This window comes from Artemia sp. Qi Xiang Cuo, chromosome 6 (assembly GCF_049724085.1).
Source record: "Artemia sp. Qi Xiang Cuo chromosome 6, ASM4972408v1, whole genome shotgun sequence".
Taxonomy (NCBI): domain Eukaryota; kingdom Metazoa; phylum Arthropoda; class Branchiopoda; order Anostraca; family Artemiidae; genus Artemia; species Artemia sp. Qi Xiang Cuo.
Window position 1 is genome coordinate 65810202 of NC_142799.1, and position 14000 is coordinate 65824201.

At 36.4% G+C, this 14000-nt stretch overlaps 2 protein-coding genes across 3 annotated transcripts in view; one reads left to right on the plus strand and one right to left on the minus strand.

Annotated features, from left to right (window-relative positions):
* Window positions 1-14000, plus strand: part of LOC148951519 (potassium channel, subfamily K, member 16-like) — a 164785-nt gene that overhangs the window by 146791 nt on the left and 3994 nt on the right. The window lies entirely within an intron of this gene.
* Window positions 11463-12269, minus strand: LOC148951520 (uncharacterized). Its single transcript, XM_089090360.1, has one exon. It carries the CDS (start codon window positions 12201-12203, stop codon window positions 11463-11465), a length of 741 nt encoding a protein of 246 aa, XP_088946486.1. The 5' UTR covers window positions 12204-12269.

A 14000-nucleotide genomic window follows, 5' to 3' on the forward strand; every position in this document is an offset into this window, starting at 1 on the left:
GAAAATGTAGAACAGCTGTTTAAAAAAATCAAAGAAGAAACACAATAAGCAGCCCCAAGATACTCAGAAAATGAGCCAAAAACTCCAAGAAGTGATTTACGATAGAGACACTTTAGGCACTCACAGACAAGTCAAAAGCCTCTCTAGATCTAGAAGAGGTCAAGCTGCATTGCAAAAACAAGCCCACAGTAGGCTATAGTTAGAAGAGACAAGAACCTCGGAGAAGGTTGCAACTGGAAAAAAAAATAACCGTAATGAATCAGATTCTCAAAGACCTAAAAAAAAACTGGAATTTGATAAATGAAAACGCAAAAAAGAAAAAAGGTACTATAATAACCGAAGGAACAAACAAGAATGAATCAGTAGACAGAACACTTTCAAAACTTCTTATACTTCACCAGGCTTCCCGGTCACCTATATAAGAAGGTAGTGGACCTGAACTATCCCAAGTGGAAATCCCAACTGATATTTTGCCACCTAGGACTGAAGAAGTAATGAATAGGGTAAAATCACTTAGGAGGTGTAAATTGCCACGGGAAGGTGAATTACCACCAGTGATTGGTCAGCACACTCATAGATTTCCTGAAGAAAATCTGGAATAGTGAGTACGTCTCCTAAGATTGGAGGGATACAGCAACCATTCATGTGGTCAAGAAAGGACGAGAGGAACGATTTAAAAAAACTATTGAGGCATCTTGTTCATGGACATGACCGAAAAGATTTTCGCTATCGTTGTCATAAACAGATTTAGAGCCAAGAAAGAGAGCAAAACTACAATAAAGTTGGGTTCCCCAGGAAATGCATTGCGCAGATCACGTTTTCTAACTTCGAATCCTTCTATACCAGCGCTATATCCGCAACCTAGAAACTACATATATCCATTTAGATTTTGTAGCAGTATTTGATTATGAAGTATAATATAATAGTATAATATTGAAGTATAATATATGATATTATTTTGTATTTATTGTTTAGTGTGATGGTATTAGTGGTATCGGTGGCCAAGTGTTCTTTGTTTTAAGGATCTTGTTTTCTCTATCTCCTCCACGGACAAGCTTTGGTTTTTAGGGGAAGAAGTAATAATTTTTTGTTGATATGTTTTTTTTTAAATAAATATTTCTTTCTTCTTTTATGTTCTTCGCCTAATACCAATGCGCTCGAAGACGTATTACCACCAAAGCTGGTGAGACTTATGAGGGCCTACTATGTAAAACGTGTAGCAAAATTCACGCGCAAGGGAAGCTCACACAGCTGGCACGTAACAGAAAGACTTTGGGCCTTTGGATGGATTTCTGAATCATAGACACAAATGGGTCAAACCATACACGAGAATCATCTACCCCCCAACAGTAGACCAAAGGCAGTAGCAAAGTATGGTCTAGCGCACTTTTGGGGCCCAGTTCGGCTGAACAACCTGTGCCTCACCTCAATTATATGTTCAAGTAAGATGTCAAATTAAGTGAAAGGCATTACTTGCATCGAGGTTGTCAAAAGAGCATATCCAGCCTTAGCGTGAAAAAATTCAACGGGAGGCTGAAGGGCTGTTGAAATAAATAAAAAGAAACTTTATGCATCCAGTGGGGTCAAAAGGGTGTAAATGCCATACCTCAGGAACTGCTATGGTGATCAGGTTAAAACTGAAAGGGAATATTGAGGGGGAAGGGTGTCGAACTAAGTCAAAATACGCTACGTATATAAGAAAGGGTGTATCTGCAACATCTATGGTACCGCTGGAATTGGTGGGGGCTTTTGAGGTAAATATTGTGCGAATTCAAAAGATTTTAAGTACATCCATGTTGTCAAAATGGAATACATGCAATACTTCTGGAACCGATTAGCGTATCAAGTTGAAACTTTCAAAGAAAGTTGAGGAGGATGGAAAACCGTGCCAAAAGTCACTATTTCTTCCCAGATTGTCAAAACAGCGTATGGACAAATATCTCATGAACAGCTAAGAGTATTACGTTGGTAGTTCAAGGATGTTGAACTAAATCAAAAGGCACTCTGTGCATCCAGGTCATCAAATGGATGTATCTGCAGTACGTAAGAACGGCTAAGAATATCAATTTGGTACTTTCAGGTAATGTTTAGGGAGACGTTAAACCAATTCAAAAGAAAGTTTATACAACTAGACTGTCAAGAAACTGTATCTGTAATATCCCTGAAATGGCAAAGGGCGTTACGTTGAAACTTTTAGGGAACATGAGGTGGGCGAAGAACTAAATCAAAGGACACTTTGGGCATCCAGGTTGTCAACATAGTATATATTTATATCTCAGGAACGGCAGAAGATATTAAGTTGAAACTTTTAATCGGATTTTTTTTTGGGAGGGGGGGGGGTTTGTTGAACTAAATAGAAAAACAATATATATATATATATATACCCAAATGGTCATAAGGGATGTATCAGTCATACGTCAGGAATAGGTTAGGGTATTAAGTTAAAAATTTCAGGGTATGTTCAGGAGGATGTCCAAAAGGCGTACCTGTAATATTTCAGGTACGGCTAAGGGCATTAAATTGAAATTTTCAAGGCGTTTTAACTAAATACACACGCAGTATGTGAATTTAGTATGTCAACAGAGAGTATCTGCAACATGTAAGGAACGGCAAAGGATATAAAAATGGAAAATGTCATGGATGTCAAGAAGGATAACAAATGAAACCAAAAACACTAAGTGCATCAAAGCTGTCAAAATGTGTATGTTCATTTGAAGTACCTCGAGAGCAGCTAAGGATATGAAAATAACACTTTCAGGGAAAGTTGAGGGGAACTAAGAAAATCAAAAGACAACATATACACATGGGTTTTGCAAAGGGCATATCTGCAATATCTCAGGAGCGGTATACGGTATTTAATTTAAAATATTAAGGGATGCCGAGGGTATATGTATTAAATCAAAAGAAACTTTGTTCATTGAGTCTTTCTAAACGACGTATTTAAAAAAGAGCAGCTATGTTTATTAAGTTGAAACTATCAGAGAATATTAAGAGGATACTGAAACAAATCAAAATATAATAAGTTCATCTTGGTTGTCTACATGGCATATCTACAATATCTTAGGAGTAGCTAAGGGCATTAAGTTGAAAGTTTCAGGGTAGGATTGAGGGTAATTTTGAACTAAATCAAAAGACACTCGGTGCGTCCAAGCTGTTAAAAGGGGTGTATCTGCGATATGTCATGAATGGCTAAGGACATCTTGTTCAAACTTGCAGCAAATGATGAGGGGCATGTTAAACTAAATTCAAAGACAGTATGTTCATCTGTGTTTTTAATATGAAGTAAGTGGAATGTTTTAGGAACGCCTAAGGAACGTAAAAACTTTCAAGAGATATTGAGGGGGATATTAAACTAAATTATCGTCTGAATCCAGTTTGTCAACCTGGCGTTTTTGTAATTTTTCAAGGATGACTAAGGTACTAAGTTGGAATTTTTAGGGAAAGGTGAAGGGAATGTTGAACTAAGTCGAAAGACACTCTGTGCATTCAGGTTATCACAAGTGTTTTTTCCTGTTTAAAAATTTAAAATTTTGATTTTGGGGCGACCAAGGGAGTCTTATTAAGGATAGATGGTGTTTGAGACAAAATAGATTTGTACTGATTCTTTTTTTTATGTTTATCAGCTTAAAATCAGGTTGTGAAGACACCTTAATTAAAGTTTGATTAAGGCTTTCCAGAAACAAATCTGGTTGCATTGAATCTTGAAGTCCTGTTTTTATTTTTAAACAATGAGTCAGGAATATTTTTTAAAAATAAGCCCAAAACGCAGTTTTTTCAACAAACTAGCAGTTAAAACAAAATAGTATCACAGTACTATTCTTACAATGAAATGATCAATCCATTTTCATGTGTATTCAAGGTTTCAAGATGTCTTCTTTTCTATGTAAAGCAAAGAATTGGGGTGATTTTTAACCCATCTATTTGAATAATATTACCTTATTTTCCCCTTCTGGATTTTATAGTATAACTATTATAAAAATTTTATTCAAAATATCAATAGCAAGCCAGGATCTCGATACTTAAGGTGATAAACCAAATCAAATCTTACGAATAATTCCATTAAAAAAAATTCACTTAAGAACGAACGAGGTTTTATTGTAAAAAAAACTTTTTCCACAAGAGCCACATTAAATAAAATTCTAGCAGAAATAGATTCAAATAATAATTCAAGCTTAAGGCGAATAGAAATTACTCTTCATAAATAAATAAGACCCAAACGTAACAAAAATTAAAATGAATGGTCAAATTTAAAATGAACAGAGAGTACCACAGACAGGAGAAGGGCTAACATCCATTCAGCAGTCGAAAGACCAGAGCGTTTTATTGCGCTTTACTGAAAACAAGATATGTTTTAAATGTACTCTCTTTTATAACATGAATAAACCCAAAATTTCCTAGACTTCCAGGAATTAATACTATTATGTATTAAACTATCAATCTAGATTCATTAGGTTTTTTCAGTAATCTTGGTTATTACCGCGATTTTCCTTCTTTTTTGTTAACGTTATGAAAAGAAAAAGTTTCTCGAAATGATAACTGTTTTCTACTACTACACTCACTGTGGCGCCAAGCCACCTGAGGCCAACATAGCTACGCATGGTGATCCTCCGGCTCAATCTATTCAAAGATTTCCTCTTTACACCCTTCCAAGAAGTGCTTATCACCGCTCAATCTTTCCTTACAACGTCCTACTACCCCATTCGGGGACGACCTGCTTTTCATTTGGCCCTAGACGGGTCGCCGAAAAGGATAATCTTTGGCAATCGGTCATCCTTCATAACCAGAATGTGTCCTAACCATCTCATCCTTTCTCTCATTATAACCCATGGAAGTGGGATTAAACTACATTTTTCGTACAGCTTACTGTTTGAGATACGTTCAGGCAGTCAAGTAATCAAAACAATCCGTAGGCAGTTTTTCTGGAAAATATCTAGCAAATCCTTCTCTGTTTTTCAGAGTGTCCATGCTTCAGAACCATACCTTTGCCACTGTCATCACTGTAGTTGTGAGTATTTTTCAAATTTGAAAAAAAAAAACACCCCCGGCCTTGGCTATTCTACTTTTAAAATCTTCACTGCACCCACTGTCTTTACTAATAACACCACATAGGTAAGTGAAGCTGTCCATTTGATCCATCTTCTTGTTACCCAAAATTACCACTTCACTTTTACTTATTCATAATCTTAACGACCTCGTCTTCTTAACATTAATTCTTAAGTCTATTCTTGCGCTCTGAGCTCGCAAAATCTGTAAAATTCATTCATTTTGTTAACATTTTCATCTAGGATGCTGAACTCATCAGCATAATCTAATTCTAGGAGAAATTTACTCCTGTAATTTATTCCGTGTTCTCCCATTGCGTTTTCTGTGCTCTTCAGGACAAGGTCTATCAAAATGACGCATTTAAATGGAGATAGGACGCAACACTGCTATACTCCTGATTTAACACGACACCAGCTACTAACCTCATTTCATACCTTAACTGCAGCAATGTTATTCTCGTACATGGGACTAATGACATTAATGTCTTTATCTGGTATACCATACAAGGATAGGACCTTAACTGAAGCTCTTTATCAGCTGAAACAAACGCTTGCTCGTGATCTATAAAACTTAAAACTAAAGGGTCTTGATGATTCATGCAGTTTTCAATTATTTATCTAAGATTGAATCTTAGTCGACACCTCATCTACTCTGCCTAACACTGATCTTCTCTTAAATCTTTATGTAACTCATCTCAAGTCTAAAATTTATCATCCGACTAAGAATTTAACCTCTTATAGAAACCAGACTAATGCCTCTTTAATTAACACACTCACTCTTATAACTTTTCTTATGGAGGGGTAGGGGGGGTAATTAGAGTTTGCCTTAAAACTTTAGGTACTTCCCCCTTTTCAAAAAATCATATTCGTAATCTTCAGTAACTTATCTCTATCCTTAAAACCACCATATTAAAAAAAAATAACCTACCACATTATCAGTGCCTGGGGCCTTATTACTTTAATCCTTTTAGGACTGTTCTTCCTGACAAAAAATTCTTCCTGACAAAAAAATAAAAAGAAAATCTCCTTCACATCCAAAGTGTCACAAGCTATTTTCTTCTGTGGCCCTATCACGGTTTAGCACGTTCTCAAAAATGTTCTGCCCATCTCTCTTTACCTCTTTCCTTATCACTAATTGTACCGCTGTTCCTATCTTTAACTGGGACAAGTCCAGGTTGACTATTCTCTCTTAACGTATTAACATGCCAGTACAAAGGTAATTTGCACTTTACCGAAAAATATAAATGTTTTTACTGTCATAACTTTAATAAATCAAATAAAATTAACATTTTGATTACTAAATATCAGTATATGTATATTAAACTGACAATTCACATTCATTTGTATTTTTTTCAGTAAAGTAAAAAATTATATTCTGGCCTTGGGAAGGCATAGGGGTTTTGAGCCCTACTCATGTTAAATTCTGCTTGTTTCGAGTTTGACTCGGTTAATTATTGTAATTTCTGTTCGTTTTTGGGTTTCACTTATCTATCGATGCTGATTTGTGGTAATTTCACTCTTGGTAGATTATTTGATTTTATTTTTTACTCATTTTGGTTTAGTGGACTTCTTTACTTTTCTTTGAAAAACTTATTTTGTGGGAAAAGTTTTTTTAGTTAATTTCTATTCGTTTTCTATTGACATAGTGTTTTCAGGGAAAATGAATATAAAGCTTTAAATCTTTTCTCTTTTTTAAGAGTTTATAGTTTGGCCTGCTATTTGTATACTGGAGAAAAATTTTCAGCAATTTTTAACAACATACACCCTTTTAAAAATCTGGAGACAAATAGTAGTGTTTAATTTAGTTTAATACCTTCTCTAGTTGATCTGAATTAGAAAACTTGATACCATTCGAAAAAAAAAATCTGTTTACTTTCTTTGATAGCTTGGGTACAGTTACGGTATTTTGATTTGGTTAAATTTTAAGATCAGAAATGGGAGGGTTGGCGTGGGAGGGTGTGGGAATGGAAGGGGGATTAGTTGCCCTCAAATCACTTTCGACTATTAAAAAGGGCATCAGACCTTTCTATTTTCAATCGAATGAGCCCTAGATTGTTTGATTTTATTTTTGCTCATTTTTTGTTTAATGGAGTTCTTTACTTTTCTTTGAAAAACTTATTTTGTGGAAAAAGTTTTTTAATTAATTTCTGTTCGTTTTATCTTTACTTTTCTTTGAAAAACTTATTTTGTGGAAAAAGTTTTTTAATTAATTTCTGTTCGTTTTATATTGACATAGTCTTTTCAGGGAAAAAGAAAATAACACTTTCAATCTTTTTGTTTTTTTCAGACTTTATGGTTTGGCTTGCTATTTGTATACTGGAGAAAAATTTTCAACAATTTTTAACAACATACACCCTTTTAAAAATCTTGACACAAATAGTGCTGTTTAATTTAGTTTCATACCTCCTCTAGTTGACCTGAAATGAAAAACTTGATACCATTCGCAAAAAAATCTGTTTACTTTCTTTGATAGCTTGGATACACTATTTTTATTTGGTTAAATTACAAGAGCAGAAATAGGAGGTTTAGCGTAGGAGGGGGGGCGTGGGAGGGGGATTAGTTGCCCTACAATCCACTTTCGACTATTAAAAAGGGCATCAGACCTCTATTTTTAATCAAAGATTCTCTTTTCGAAGTTTTCATGACAACTCCTTTGATACGAATTATCCTGGTATCAACAACAACAAGAACAAAAAATAATACATTATACCCACTTCGATCTTTATTATAATTAAATAAAAAAACAGTTTTTTTTTTAACTGAAAGTAAGGAGCGACATTAAAACTTAAAACGAACAGAAATTATCCCGTATATGAAAGAGGCTGTCCCTTCCTCAACGCCTCGTTCTTTACGCTGAAGTTTGACTTTCTCACAACTCTATTTTTTAAACAATAAAAAACTTTAGCGTAAAGAGTGAGGTGTTGAGGAGTGGACATTCCTTTTCATATACGGGATAATTTCTGTTCGTTTTAAGTTTTAATGTCGCTGCTTACTTTCAGTTTAAAAAACTTGTTTTTTTTTATTAAATTTTTGAAAGTTTTTGAATTAATGCAGGTTTTGATTAGGGCTTACAGTACATGAATAATTAAAACAAAATTTGCTTTTTAATTTTACTTTTATTTGGTTAAATGGCTTTCTCGAAACTTGTTTAATTTTATTTACGAACGTTTTTATTAGTAATAAATATACGTAACTTATGAGTTAACTTACATAACGAACTTCTATATTCATAGATTTTTAATACGTATATTAGGGGGTTTGCCCCCTAGTCAATAACTTGCTCTTTAAGCTAAAGTTCGAATTTTGTTCCAATTCTTTAAAAATGACCCCTTAATCACAAAGGCCGTTAATTAGAATAAATAGCTCTTATGAAAGTACTAAAAAACCTTTGGCTTAAAGAGCGAGGTGTTGACTGGGAGGGTGAACCCAATCATATGCTTAATAATTTCTGTTCGTTTTAAGCTTTGATGTTGCTCCTTACTTTCAATTGAAAAACTTTTTTTATTTATTTGATTTCTGATCTTTTTCTTTAATAATGATGGGAAATCCGGCGCCCCCTTCATAGCAATGTCCCTTATCCCATGAAAACTTCCTTCATGGAAAGATCCTCCCATATAAACCCCCAACCCAACCCCCTCCCCCACCTACCAGAAAAGATCCCCCCTGAAAATGTCTGTATACTTCCTAATAACCGATACCATATGTTAACATTGGGTAAAGTTCATAACTTTCAGCCCTCCCCCCGGGGACTTTGGGGGACTAAGTCATCCTAAAAGACACAGTTATCATATTTTCGAGCATACTGAACAAAATGGCTATCTCAAAATTTTGATCGGGTGACTTTGGGAAAAAAATGAGCGTGGGAGGGGGCCTAGTTGCCCTCCATGTTTTTGGTCACTTAAAAAGTGCACTAGAACTTCTAATTTCCATTCCAATCAGCCCTCTTACGATATTCTAGGACCACTGGGTCAATACGATTACCCCTGGAAAAAAAAATAAATAAACACGCATCCGTGATTTTTCTTCTGGCAAAAAATGGAAAATTCCACATTTTTGTAGATAGGTGCTTGAAACTTCTACAGTAGGGTTCTCTTATACGCTGAATATGATTGTGTGATTTTCATTAAGGTTGTATAGCTTTTAGGGGGTCTTCTCCCCTTTTTTCGAAAATCAGCCAAATTTTCTCAGGCATGTAACTTTTGATGGGTAATACTAAACTTGATTAAATTTATATATTTTAAATCAGCATTAAAATTTGATTCTTTTGATGTATCTATTGGTATCAAAAGTATAAAAAAAGATTGGTATCCGTTTTTTAGAGTTTCGGTTACCATTGAGCCGGGTCGCTCCTTACTTACAGTTCGTTACCACGAATTGTTTGAAAATGTCAAGCCTTCCAATCACTTTCGACTATTAAAAAGGACACTAGGCCTTTCGATTTCCAATCGAATGAGCCCTTTTGGAAACGAAAACGCTTTCTTTAACCACCTTATATGCCCCCAGAACATAAATTATAACCCTTACCATATAGGGTGGTTGTCATCCTCAAAGACCAAATTTCCAGAACTTTCAACTACGTTAAACAAAATGGCTATCTCAAACTTTTGATTGGATGTGTTTGGGGAAATGGTGGGTGTGAGAGGGACGGTAGTCGCTCTACAATCACTTTCAACGATTAAAAATGGCCCAAGACCTTTCAATTTCCAATCAAATGAGCCCTTTTGAAGTTTCTACAACAAAATTTTCAATAAAAATCTTATATGCCCCTAGGACATAACTTACAACCCTTGCCCTGAGTGCTGGGAGCGGGGTTTCGTTCTCAAAGACCTAATTTCCAGAACTTTCTACTACGTTGAACAAAATTTCTATCTGAAAATTTTTATTGGATGTGTTTGGGGGAATGGTGGGCGTGAGAGGGGGGTTAGTTACCGTCCAATCACTTTAGACTATTAAAAAGGGCACTAACCCTCTCAATTTAAAATTGAATGAGCCCCTTTGGCAGTTTTACGACAACTCTATCTATAAAAACCTTTTATAGGTTTTTATAGGTTGTCATCCTTAAATTCATAATATCCAGAACTTTCAACTACGTTGAACATAATGACTATCTCTAAACTTTGATTGAATGTTTTTGGAGAAATGGTGGGCGTAAGAGGGAGCTTAATTACTCTCCACTCACTGTCGACTATTTAAAAGGGCAATTTCAATTTCCAATTAAATGAGCCCTTTTTGAAATTTCTATAGCAACTTTCCATATAAACTTTATATGCCCCCCAAGGTATAACTTACAGCCCTTGCACTGAGGGCTCTGAGGGGGTTTTCATCCTAAAAGACCTAATTTCAAGAACTTTCAACTACGTTGAACAAAATGGATATCTCAAAATTTTGATTGGATGTGTTTGGGAACATGGTGGGCGTGAGAGGGGCATTATCCGCTCTCCAATCACTTTAAACTATTAAAAAATGCAATAGCCCTTTCAATTTCCAATTGAATGAGCCCTTTTGAAGTTTCTACGTTTTCAAGAAAAACCTTATACGCCTCCAGGGCATAACTCACAACCCATACCCTGCGGGCTGTGGGGGGGGGGGTTCATCCTTAAAGACCTAATTTCCAAAACTTTCAACTACGTTGAATAAAATGGCCATCTATAATATTGATTGGATGTGTTTCGAGAAAAGATGGGCGTGGGAGGGGGGCGAGTTGCCTTCAAATCACTTTTGACTATTAAAAACGGCACTAGCCCTTTGAGTTTCCAATCGAATGAGCCCTTTTTAAGTTTCTACGACAAATATTTCTATAAAAAACCTTATATGCCCTGAAGACTGTGGGGAGAGTGTCCTGCTCAAAGGTATAATTTCCTGAACTTTGAACTGCGTGGAACAAAATGGCTATCTCAAAATCCTTATTGGATGTGTTTGGGGAAATAGTGGGCGTGGAAGGGTCTTAGTTGCTTTCCAATCACTTTTGACTATTAAAAAGGGTACTAGCTATTTAAATTTCCAATCGAATGAGCTCTTTTTTGAAGTTTCTACGACAATGCGTCATATAAAAACCTTATATGCCCCCTTGGTATAATTTACAACCCTTGCCCTGAGGGCTGTGGGGGGAGGGGGTTGTCATCCTCAAAGACCTAATTTCCAGAACTTAAAACTACGTTGAATAAAATGGGTATCTCAAAATTTTGATCAGATATGTTTGGGGAAAAGGTGGGCGTGAGAGGCGGGATATTTGCCCTCTAATCACTTTCGACTATTAAAAAGGGCACTAGCCCTTTGAATTTCCAATCGAATGAGCCTTTTTTAAAAGCATGGTGTCTAAAAAAAATGTACTCATACTTAGAATTACGAGAAATCCTTTATTTATTAACATACAGTGAAATGGAATAGCTTCAAATATAGAAGACAAATGTGATTAAGGAATTATGTTCGCAAATGTTCGAATTGATGACCATTATTGTCCAGACAACGCTGATAACGCGCACCAAGGGATTCGCAAACATCACGAAACAGGTCATTAGGAATATCGCGACATTGTCTTTCAATTTCCATTTTCAAAGCTTCAATTGTTCTTGGTTGGGTGTCATAAACTTTGTCCTTGAGATATCCCCAAAAAAAGAAGTCCAAGGGCGTGAGGTCCGGGGAACGTGCAAGATATTCAATGGCACCCCTTCGGCCAATCCATGTGTCTGGAAAAGCTGCATCGAGGTGAGCTCGTACATTGCGATGGTAGTGGGGAGGTGCACCATCTTGCTGAAAGTAAATTTCGCCGTCATCACCAAACATCTCAGAAATTTGTGGACCAACAAACTCCTGAAGCAAGTTAAGGTAGCTCTCACCAGTGACCGTTCCGTTAATAAAAAATGGCCCTATGATGCCCAGTGCAGATATCCCACACCACACTGTTACTCCTGGCAAGTTGACATGGTGTTCAAGTGTTACATGAGGATTTACAGGAGCCCAGTACGTGCAATTATGGCGATTAATAGTGCCATTTAATTTAAAGGTTGCCTCATCGCTCCAAACAATTTTGTGTGGAAACCCTGCATCTTCTGCACATTTTGCCAGGTACCATTCACAGAATTCAACTCGCCGGTCAGGATCGTCTTCGTTTAGGGCATGAATTGGTGTTGGAATGTAGCATTTCCAGTGCAGACGCTTCATGATACGATGGACGCTATCTTTTGAGATGTTTGTTTCCCAAGCAGTTTGTCTAAGGGATTTCTATGGTGATTGTAAAAGTGTTTCCTTCACTCTTTCTTCTTGCCCTGGGCTCCTAAATGTCTACAGTCGTCCATAATGGTTCTCGTTGCCATTCTGAATGGTTCCTTCTGGTTAAAATTTCTCTTTGATGTGAGCACTAGTCCGGCGCATTGGTGTCGATCTTGTTGTTTCCGTTCTGAATTGTCCTTGCACTTCAATGGTGTTGCCGGTCTACCAGTAACATTTCAGGACAAACTTCTTCTCTTTTAAGCTCAGTTGATTTCTAAGACATCATATTAGCAACGATTAATGAACATGATTCCTTAATCATATTTGTCTTCTATATTCGAAGCTGTTCCATTTTGCTGTATATTCATAAATAAAGGATTTCTCGTTATTCTAAGTGTGAGTACATTTTTTTTTAGACACCCTGAGTTTTTACGACAACGCCTTCTATAAAAAACCTTATATGCCCCCAAGGCATAACTTACAACTCTTGCCCTAAGGGCTGCGGGGGACTGTCCTCAAAAACATAATTTCTATCTGGAAATAAACTACGCTGAACAAAATGGCTATCTCAAAATTTTGATTGGATGTGTTTTGGGAAATGCTGGGCGAGGAAGGGTTGTTAGTCGCCTTCCAGTCACTTTCGACTATTAAAAAGGGGACAAGCCGCACCAATTTCCAATTGGATGAGTGCTTTTCGAAGTTTCTACGACAACTTCTTCGATACGAAGTGCCATTCTCTAAAGGAAAAAATTAACAAATAATACATTGTACCAACATCGTTCTTATATGCCCCCAGGGCATAACTTAAAATCCTTGCCCTGAGGGTTTTGGGGGAGTGTCCTCCTCTTTACTTAGTCCCCGTTTCTTGTCTCGTTCTCGAGTGTCCCCGTTCTTTACTTAGGCAGCCTGATAGTGCCTGATAGCCTATGATTTATACAACACTTTATATATAAAACTTATTTGCGCCAAGGGCATAAGTTACAGCCCTTGTATCCTAAGAGACCTGATTTCCAGAACGTTTAACTACGTTAAACAAAATGGATATCTCAAAATTTTGATTGTATGTGTTATGGAAAATGTTGGGCGTGAGAGGGGCGTTAGTCGCTATCCAATCACTTTCAACTATTAAAAAAGGCAGTAGCCCTTAAATTTCCAGTTGAAAGAGCCCTTTTGAAGTTTCTACGACAACGCTTTCAATAAAAACTTTATATGCCCCAGGGCGTAACTTACAACCCTTGCACTGAGGGCTCTGAGGGGTTATCATCCTAAAAGACCTAATTTCCAGAATTTTCAACTACGATGAACAAAATAGATATCTCAAAATTTTAATTTGATGTGTTTAGGAAAATGGTGGGCGTGAGAGGGGTGTTATTCGCTATCCAATAACTTTCAACTATTAAAAAGGAACTAGCCCTTTCAATTTCAAATTGAATGAGCTGTTTTGAAGTTTTTACGACAATACTTTAAATAAAACTTTATATGCCGCCAGGAAATAACTTAAAGCCTTTGCCCTCAGGGCTGTGGGGGGAGAGGTTGTCACCGTTAAGAACATGTTTTCCAAAGCTTTTAATCATGTTGAACAAAATGAATACCTAAAAATTTTGATTGGATGCGTTTGGGGAAAAGGTGGGCTTGAGAAGGGGGTTAGTTGCCCTCAAATCACTTTCGAATATTAAAATTGGTACTAGCCCTTTGAATTTCAAATCGAATGAGCCCATTTCCAAGTGTCTACGACAAAGATTTCAATTA

Bases quoted from the DNA above. Each gene is read 5' to 3' on its own strand.
- LOC148951520 (XM_089090360.1), bottom strand. From the start codon at position 12,203: ATGAAGCGTCTGCACTGGAAATGCTACATTCCAACACCAATTCATGCC.